This window comes from Phalangium opilio, unplaced genomic scaffold, assembly GCF_054372755.1.
Source record: "Phalangium opilio isolate 3A_F unplaced genomic scaffold, DU_Popi_V2 ptg000031l_1, whole genome shotgun sequence".
Taxonomy (NCBI): Eukaryota; Metazoa; Arthropoda; class Arachnida; order Opiliones; family Phalangiidae; genus Phalangium; species Phalangium opilio.
Window position 1 is genome coordinate 4,044,528 of NW_028324158.1, and position 9,557 is coordinate 4,054,084.

At 37.8% G+C, this 9,557-nt stretch overlaps 1 protein-coding gene and 1 long non-coding RNA gene across 7 annotated transcripts; one reads left to right on the top strand and one right to left on the bottom strand.

The window, feature by feature from the left end:
* The first annotated feature begins 42 nt into the window (after positions 1-42).
* LOC149690105 (uncharacterized) lies at positions 43-1,632 on the top strand. Of its 6 annotated transcripts, XR_016383628.1 has the most exons (6): positions 43-175; positions 258-371; positions 440-562; positions 659-761; positions 824-945; positions 1,025-1,632. It is a non-coding gene; the product is annotated as an uncharacterized LOC149690105 (long non-coding RNA). The 6 variants fall into 6 exon arrangements; XR_016383626.1 differs by having other exon boundaries at positions 440-761; XR_016383625.1 differs by having other exon boundaries at positions 258-761.
* Positions 1,461-9,295, bottom strand: LOC149690106 (uncharacterized). Its single transcript, XM_089869629.1, has 8 exons — positions 7,209-9,295; positions 6,759-6,942; positions 5,343-5,600; positions 5,130-5,282; positions 4,919-5,065; positions 4,113-4,234; positions 3,713-4,048; positions 1,461-3,023 (listed from the first exon to the last, which is right to left on the bottom strand). The coding sequence occupies exons 1-8, from the start codon at positions 9,117-9,119 to the stop codon at positions 1,845-1,847; spliced, it is 4,290 nt and encodes a 1,429-aa protein (XP_089725755.1). The 5' UTR covers positions 9,120-9,295; the 3' UTR covers positions 1,461-1,844.
* Between the last annotated feature and the right edge of the window lie 262 nt (positions 9,296-9,557).

A 9,557-nucleotide genomic window follows, 5' to 3' on the forward strand; every position in this document is an offset into this window, starting at 1 on the left:
GATGTCGGTGACCGCAGCGCCATTTACACTGGCGTTTCTTTCAAACTTAAAAAACTTTATCATCAACTAGTTTTTAGCCACATCGTTTGATGTATATCTAAAGTTCTAAACGCAGGGTTCATACGAACATGGAAAACAGGGAAAACCTGGAAATATCAGGGAAATTGGTGTAGAGGTAAAAAATCAGGGAAATATCAGGGAAAATGAAAATATCTTCGAAAAATCTGGGAAAATTAATTTTTTTTCCAAAAAATCAGGGAAATAAAATAAAGTGAAACAAATACACTTCAGTGGGACCCATAATCTAATTTGGTGCACGAAAAAAAAATCGATGTTAGTTGTCTCAGTGGAGAGAAATATATTTCTTCTGTGTATGGAATTCTGTATTTTGGTCCTGTCTATTATAACCTAACAAAGAAGTGTAAACATATGGTTGTAGGTATAGTCTGGTTACCCTATTTGAAATTATAACACTCCTCCAATGTAAAAAATTCACCTGGAAATTTATAAGAAGTACTCTGGAAAACCTGGAAATATCAGGGAAATTGGCTTTGGAAATTTCGTATGAACCCTGTGATGGCCCGATGGGCTATTTGTTTGACTTGGTCTGAATAAGATGTATATGTCGAAGATCTAAGTATCGTTCGTATTTTTAAAGGGAGAGTGAAAAGAGAGATTGCAGGTGATTTTGAAAGGTATAGGTATGCGCAACAGTACAATGCGGATCCACTGAAAATATTAATAATCGCACACTAGTATCTGTATGTCTTTTATGAACACACTTTACCAAAACACTGATATTATAACAGATATTGCTCTATAGGCAGTAACATATTTTTTCCGTGGTCAAATTTCGTGAGTTTTAGACGTCAGGAGTAAAGTCCGAGGAGTCCGAGGAGTCCGATGTTATTCAACAAGTCGGTTTTCAGCGGCTAACGTTTTTTTGTAAATTTTTTGCAAAAATTAAAAGTGATCAGAATGCAGAGGCCAATCTGTAGTTACTAAATTCAATAATTACTTGCAGAAAAACCAACGCCTCGGGGGGAGGTTCACAACGCCTCTTGAGGGAAATAATACAAGACGGTGGCCCGGCCCCTGTGATGTTTGCTTCTCTACTGGAAATAACGGATTGGTCTATTTATGTCCGAAAGTGACAGTGATGCATGACGGTTATATCCCTCGCGTCATGAGGCAACGCCAGACGGACCCCGAGTTCACAACACTTCTTGAGGGAAATAATACAAGGTGGCGGCCCGGCCCCTGTGGTGTTTGCTTCTCTTCTGGAATTAACGGATTGGTCTATGTATGCCCGAAACCTATGGTGACAGTGATGCATGACGTTATGTATCCTTTTACTCCGGGCCGTTTCAACTACCCAATATGACATAAGATCACCTTATGATCCGCATTATAACAGCCCTCCCCCACCTTTGCTTTAACTTATCATTAATAGACAAACATTATGTAACTTTACATTTAGTTTTATTGATTTTAGCGTAAAATTTACAAAACAGAAGATAATTTCTCACTGTTATAACTAAACAATGGTGTATGTAGAAATATAAAAAATTAAAGCAAACGAAAAGGTGTTTAAACATAACAAAGGATGTTATTAATAAAACACTAAAAACCAAGTTAAATGCATACATTCTTATTATCATTGTGGTCTATCTCTGCAAGCAGTAAACCGCTACATACAGCGCGTCATAAAAAAATACTACTTTTATTAGTCGCTACCTGCAGAGATAATCATCATAGGAAAAACTTTAATAAACAATCTTTGGTTTATTTCTTTTATATGGCTGATAGAAATAATCATCTGCCGACAATTAACTTTTAAAACTTTACAAAACGCCACCAGAATCTAATGCTTTTACGATTGATTCGGGCCCCTTATTCAAAATGGTCCTTAATTTGGAAATTTCCCTCTTCTCGCCAAAAGCAGTCACTATGATACCACGATAACGCTCTTCGCGTATTTGAATTTCAGCGCAGCCTGACCATAACAACAGCTTACTTTTTAAGAAATGTATGGAATGATTACCTTTGGCATTTATTGGTAAATTATAAGGTGGTTCCAGCTCAATTAGTTCGCTCTCTACAATATCCGAAAATGTACCAAAACGATCGAATGTTCCCGTAATAGCCAAATGCCGATAAGTAATCAAGCATTCCTTGGCCAGTACATGTATATTTTTTAAATCAACAGTTGTATGTTTTCGCAATTCTTCGACTTTTGAAAGCATTTCATGTTCTTTAAATTGGTAAGGCATGAAATGCTTTAGGAAATTCAAGATCAATTGCATTGCGTTAGTTATTTTCGATTGACGCTTTTGATACGTATATATAAGTAGTTTGACCGTTTTCGACTCATCTAGAGAGCATACTCTATTCAAATAATTAATTCGGGTGTAGTAAACAAACTCAATTAACATTTGGGCAGCTAATATCCACTCCTTTAAAGGACATTCGGATGTAACTACAGTTTCCAAATTTATGATGTGGTTTTCCATCAAATTGGGTAACTGCGGTCTAACGCGCCTCAATTTGTTTGAAAATTCTAGCAAAACTGGGCTAATTTGAGCAGGCTTTTCGCTTTTTTTCATTATGGACATGTTGTAGTTTTTAATAAGACACAACTGGTCATGAACTATCCAAGGAAAGCTTAGAAATTTAGGAGAATCGCTTCGCGAATACGTTACCATGTACCAAGCTGACGCTTTACTTAACATTCTTTTGTCATCAAAATCACGCCTATTGGAAAATTCCTGAAAAAAGTCTTTGCGCATTATCTTCACCAGTTCTTCTATACTTAGTTTGATCAATTCTTCAATTTCACTTCTATCTTTGTGAAAATTGAATCGTCCGTGCAAGCGGGAAAAACAATTAGTCATGGCCTCGCTCTCATTCTTGATGCCGTAAGTCATAAGGATAGTATCCAAACGATTGTTGTATTTGTCGCGGGATTCAATAGCCGACTTTTCGTAATTTTTCCATCCAGGGTATTCCAGGAGCTTATCATACTGTAAGAGGTATTTGAAATTGAGGATTCTCTAAATTTCTCAACTAGCTATATTTAAAATTAAATATCCCCCCTCCCCCCCAAAAAAGTGAGAATTAAGAGAAAAGAAAAATAATCTTCTGGGCGACAAAGATTGAGGGAATAAGGGACTTGATGGCGATCCTCCCCTACCAGTGCCGCTTAAAAAATGGTTTCAAGCCCAAAATTCTACTATTTGTATTTACTGCTTTCATTTTTCAATCTAACCCAAAAATAACAGTAATTTTAACTTTTTGAAATATGAAAATATTTTTATTTTGATCACTAACTGATAAAGTTGGCTATTAAAAATTATTCGCCACTTTCAGTTATACTACATAGTGTGGACTAAAATTCGTATTGCGCATGACAACTAAAGATATATCTTAGCCTTTGGTAGTGTTGTATAGCGTATGTACTGACAAGTGACAATGGCCAAGATGATAGACGTCAAGACCAACTACGATCTCTCTTGTTAAGTTGACCCCTTCCCCCTTGTGAAAAAAATGGAATAGTCGAGACGAAATCGACTGGTTGGTAAAGAAAAACGGACTCGTCCAGTCCAGTCCAGTAGTCGGACTCGAGTACCGCACAGGCTTAAAGGGACTCCCAATGTCTCGTTTATGTTCATTCAAGAATACAAAATGTCACCACTTAACAACAAAAACTTGCCTGGACATTGGAGTAGGTCTCGCTCGTTTCGCAAGTGTACTCGCAAAACTTTTGACACTTGCTAAACAAAACTCCAAGCGCTCTTCTTGATTTGTACATTTTCTTGTACGGCCTTTGCATAAAATGCGGGAAAATTTCTGGATTTTCTTCTCGATCTAATTTAACTTCTTCCCCATTTTTTGGGAAATCAACAGCGATGCTACATTTACGAGCGAGATTGGCGCAAATTTGAGAATCTATTCCGTGGAGATCCGAAAAAGCCAAATGAGCATTGGCTATTCGTCCTATGTTGTCAGATCCAATGTATTTGCATAAGAAATCTATCATATCAGAAATCTAGAGGAGGACGTTGTAAATTTTTCGTTTGTTGACCCCTTTGCATAATGAAAATTTAATTTACTTGCACAGGCCTTGACAGTAAAGTATTCTTAGCCACTGGCACATCAAAGGGCGTTTTATTGTGATGGAAATTTAAGTCTTGTTTCCAAATAACAACGTATTCGTCACCATCAAGATCTGAGCCTAAATAACAATTAATTCCCTTACATTGAAAAATTAAGAGCTAAAAAAGATCCAAAAAACAATTAACAAGGAATGAAAGTCATAAACATCAGCTATTAATTTTTCTCCATTGCGAGGCTAGACGTTTCTTGTAACCCTAGCCGATCGCCGCGTAAATCGGGTCACGTGGTTGCCCTACAAGTTGACTTTCCTCCTGAACTCCGGGTTTGGCTTGGCAAAGGCTAGTGGGCGGGATTTATAAGTGCACTTATAAACCCCGCCCACAAATGCCTTCGCCAAGCCAAAACTGGAGTTCAGGAGGAAAGTCAACTTATAGGGGATCCACTGGACCCGCGCTTTGCTTTAACCCTAACGATAATAATAGAGTAGAAGCCAATAGCGTTTTCTGTGAACTGCGAACACGGTCCGGATATTGCGAATAAGTTTGCTCCGATTTTCCAACTGCGAACGTGGTGACAAACACACACACAGACAGACACGTCCAGTGTAATACCTCTCAGTGACCTAATCGTCACTCAGAGAGGTAAAAACTGGATTAATTGAAAATTAGAAGAGAAAACCCTGACAAAATCCTAACATAAAAACTTTGGAATATTAAGAAGACTAAAATCTGTGAATTTCTTTGAGAAACGCAAGATTACTTCTGGTTTTACACCTTTACCTTATGATAACAATATTATTTACCAGCCATTTCATTAGGGTGAGGCCTATGTCCATTTTGTGGGAAAACAATGCAGTCCTTGATGTGATGTAATGCTTGCACATTACGAGCAATCAACACTCTTACATCTCCTCGTTGATGACAAGGATTTTTGGTCACAACAACTTCTCCTGGGACAGAGACAAATTTTGAATACTAAGCATTAGCTTAGTCTAGGGGTTAAATGCATCCTACCCTCCAGTATTTTAGTTTTTGTCCCTCCGTAGTTTTCAGTGTATTGAACAAATACTTCACCATAATTCAAGGTAGCTGTCTCGTCCAATACACCAAACATATTTCTTCCGTCTGACATGTTAATGGGGATATTGGTTTTCTTCAAAATTTTTTCTACAAAGTCATATGACAAAATTGACAATCCCCGCACGGAAAAATAACACTGTTGCTTACCAACAGCGGTTAAATGAGAAGCTAATAGCATTCCTCGCAAAAATGGTTCAACAGTTGGGCAAATGACAGAGCCAACCAAATTAACAAAATCGAGATTCAAATTTTGGTGAGATTGCATGTATCTAGCCGCTTTTTCATCATCGAAAAACATATCAGTCAACTCTTCCAAAGCGTCTTCTTGGAGTCGAAGGAAAACGTAATTCGGAATGCCATTTTGATTCAAAATGTTGATCATGGGTCTATTTAAACTAACACCCACTGCAAATATTCGTCAATAATTGGTGTTCACATTAGGGCTGTGCGAATAGTAATTTTTCGAACTGAATACGAATCGAATAGTAAACCGACTATTTGAAATCCGAATCGAATATTAGGCTTACTCGTTTTTCAAAATATCTAATTTGAGTGATTGTACTAGAAAATTCGATTACTCGTTTTTACTAGACGAATATAATAATAATAATAATAATAATAATAATAATAATCTAAGCTTTGCCTATGAAGGGATTTTAACACTTAGCCTTTGGCTTGTTTACAGGTGGGTCCCTTTACAATGCATAGAGGGGTGGTGGCTAGCCCCTATGCCACAGCTAACCGACAGCGCCCTATACTAACTATTACCGTTAAGCTCTGCAAGTTTTGATGGAAAGGAGAAACCGGGTTAGACCGCGGAGGAAAACTCCAGTTTACAAGCGGGGAGAGAACTTGCAAACTCTACGCAGAAGGATTTTTACCCGGTGCCACAGTCCGGGATCGAACCCGGGATCCTCTTGCTGCGAGGCGAAAGCGCTAACCGCTACGCCACCCCACTTGTTTTAGTTTTATAAATACACCTCACAGTATTACTTTTCTCAAAAGGAGTAATGGGAAATTCGATTACTCCTTTTTTATCAGACAGATTTTCGTTTCAAAATGATTAATCGCTTAAATTCGAAATACACTTTGAAGTACTACTTTTTTTCAAAAAGGGTCCTCCAAAATTTGATTACACGGTTTTATCAGATGAATCTTCTTTTCAAAACGATTAATAGTTTTCGAAGTACACCAAGCATTCTAAAAATATTGTAGTTGTAGGTCTAGTACAATGACATTCTTCTTTACTCTCTGGTTCTCACGCTGAGACTGAGTATGGGGTGAGAGAAATACAAAACACCGCGAACTGGCGTTGAAATTTATATTAAACGCTTGATATATGTCATGTGACCATAGTCCCTCCCATTTTCAATCGAATTCTCGTTTTCTATTCGAATTTAATCCCTTGAAAACGATTACTCGATTTAGGGAATTGTATTCGAATTAAAATCAGTTATTCAAATTCGTTTTCAAATAATCGTTTTGTGACTTGAATACTCGTTTTTCTTCAACAGGAAAATTCGATTCGCACAGCCCTACTTTATATTTAAAGGTACTACTAACGAGGACTGCTAAATTTGCATATTTCCAAACTCTGACTAGATGCGCAAGGAAACTTGTTCATACTCCGACGAAAAACGATGTCATACATTTTTAGAGTTGGGTCTTTAACGAGCATTCCCTTGCAACCACCAAATCTTATTTGAAACGCGCTAGGATTTCCAGGAATATTCAGGCGAGTGATGATCTGCGTGAGAAAAAGAATGTTTCATTACACTGTCCATTAAAGCAAAGAGCGGGTCACGTGGTTCCCCTACAAGTTGACTTTCCTTACGAACTTCAGTTTTGGCGTCGTTGGCGAAGGCATTTGTGGGCGGGATTTATAAGTGCACTTATAAATCCCGCCCACTAGCCTTCGCCAAGTCAAAACTGGATTCCAGTTCGCAAGGAAAGTCAACTTGTAGGGCAACCACGTGACCCGAGCTTTGCTTTAAAGAAGGAAAAATTATTAACTTCTTGAGCAACTGGAACTGAAATTCTTCCAACTCCATCGGAAAAACAATAAGGTTTGCGACTCTCTCGGTCGTAGCCTCTTTCAATGTCATTGTCTATAATATATCGCCGGAAGTCGATTCTCCTACCAGAGTCCTGGGTTTGTGAGAAGCACTGTCCCATTCGAGCCATATATTTAGGCACGCAGAAAATGTTGGAAAAATCTCCCATCCATTCTCTGATGGACGATGCTGATTTACCACGTCCATCAGTAGAATAAAGCCAAACTCCGTGATCTCTTATCTGCGAATTGGACCAGGCGAGAAATTCAAAATGTCGTCCGCCAATATTAATTCCTTCTAACAAATTTGGTCGGACAGTTTCATTAATGACAACGTTGCTACTAGAATGTCTATAGTTGAGTTTAAAATAATCCTCGTCGCGAAATGAGACTCGCAAAGCGTGTTCCTTGTCGAAATTTCGAATAATTCTATTCTGAATGCAGATTTCTGGAGGCCAAAGCAGTATTCTTGTTGGTGTTATTATTGCCCGGCGAATTTTGGCCATTTTTTCACTATCCCTAAACAAGTCATTACTATTTACGGATAATCTTTGATGCCACTCGTAGAGGATTTTGAATGAGGACTGAAGATTAAACGAATGCCCAGTGTCAGTTAGTCTAACCAAATCCGAAAGAGCCTCTTCGGTAATTTCGCTATTCAATAACAAATTTTGGCTGACAACTTGTACGAATTCCTGAAAATTTTGAAGCTGCAATTTGCAGTTTCTTCTTATCAATGCTTCAATGAGATACAGACAGGAAAACTCCATTTGGGATAAAATGGGGTAAGAAAGACCACTTTTAATGGAAGGAATTGATTCATTTTTGGTCTGGAATGAACAATAATACACTGGAGCTCCGTTTCGCTTGCATTTGAAATGAAGCCTCGATATAATTTCTTCAAATTCATCCTGCTTGGAAAATCTTAACGCAATTGCATTTGAACGACCAACAATGATTTTGGGCAGCATTTTAGTTTCAACAAATCGTTTGTCTCCACAATATATCGTTGGCGAGTTCAACAGCTCGATAACGACAGTGTTGTCTGTCCCAACAATAATTTGCTTTATACTCCCATAGTTCAACTTTAAACTGTCATCAAACACTTCTAAATCCTCTAACCAATCTTCATAGTGATGGGATATTATAAAATTGATGGTCAACTCCGAGTTGTCATGGAGAAACTCGGCGTTGGTCAAGACCTTCTTTTCAATGCCATCTAGAAAATCCTCATCAAAAAACGTATAATAATCATCGTAATCTTGATAATCTAGCTCATCCTCATCAAAAAACGTATTATAATCATCGTAATCTTGATAATCTAGCTCGTGCTCCTCAAAAAACCGACCATTATCATCGTTATCATCATTATCACGATCTAGTTCAGGAATTGTTGGCACAGCATCGTTCTCCTTTGGGGTATCATACCCTGGAACAAAGTGCTTTACGTAACACGTTGATGTTACTAAAGTTCCAAAAGATACTTCCTCAAGCCCAACGTTACGATGAGCATTTTTCGTGCTGTAACAATAAGCTTTGTTATCATTGAAGTGGAGTAAAGGTATGTTATGATCTTGAAAATGTCTGTGAACATTTGCGTTCCATTCCCTGATAAAATGTTTATATTGAGCGGTTATGTGTACATCATGGTTCCGTTCAATAAAGACTTCGCAATAAACTTCAAATATTAGATTTCCAAATGATGGTTTGGAACTTATAGTCGATGGATCAAAATTGTAAATATTCCATATCTGAATTTTTGCATTACAATCTCTTAAGCATTGCTTCAAGCCTTCACTTTTCACACTGATCTCATTGGGTTCGTTGTCATGTTCCAAAAATACCCTTATTGTGAATTTAAGAGTTGTCATGTTGAAACTTCAAGTCTTGCTAAACTTCGGTCACTGAAAAATAGTTAGAGCTATCTCAAACACGAATCATCCTCGGCTCAGTCGGCTGGCATGTGATGTATTCCCCAACGGTAAACAGACCACACGTGTCAGTGCTGTCACGTGACGTGAGATATCATTGATAGCGAATTCCACTTACTGCTCTCGGAGCGCTCCCATGGAGCAATAAATGAGTTTCGCCACTTTGGTTTCGCGCAAATTTGTTTCTTACATGGAGTAAATATATTGGAGTGATACTCTAGCCAGGAATACATATAGCTTATTAATTCAATCGTATAGCTAGCTGCAAGGGGTGGAAGAAATCCTCTTTGGCTGCGTTCAGTTATCTAATCATCAAAAGTCCGGCTTTCAAAAAATAATATTATCGGCATAAAGTTCCAAATTCTATGGAAAAGAAAA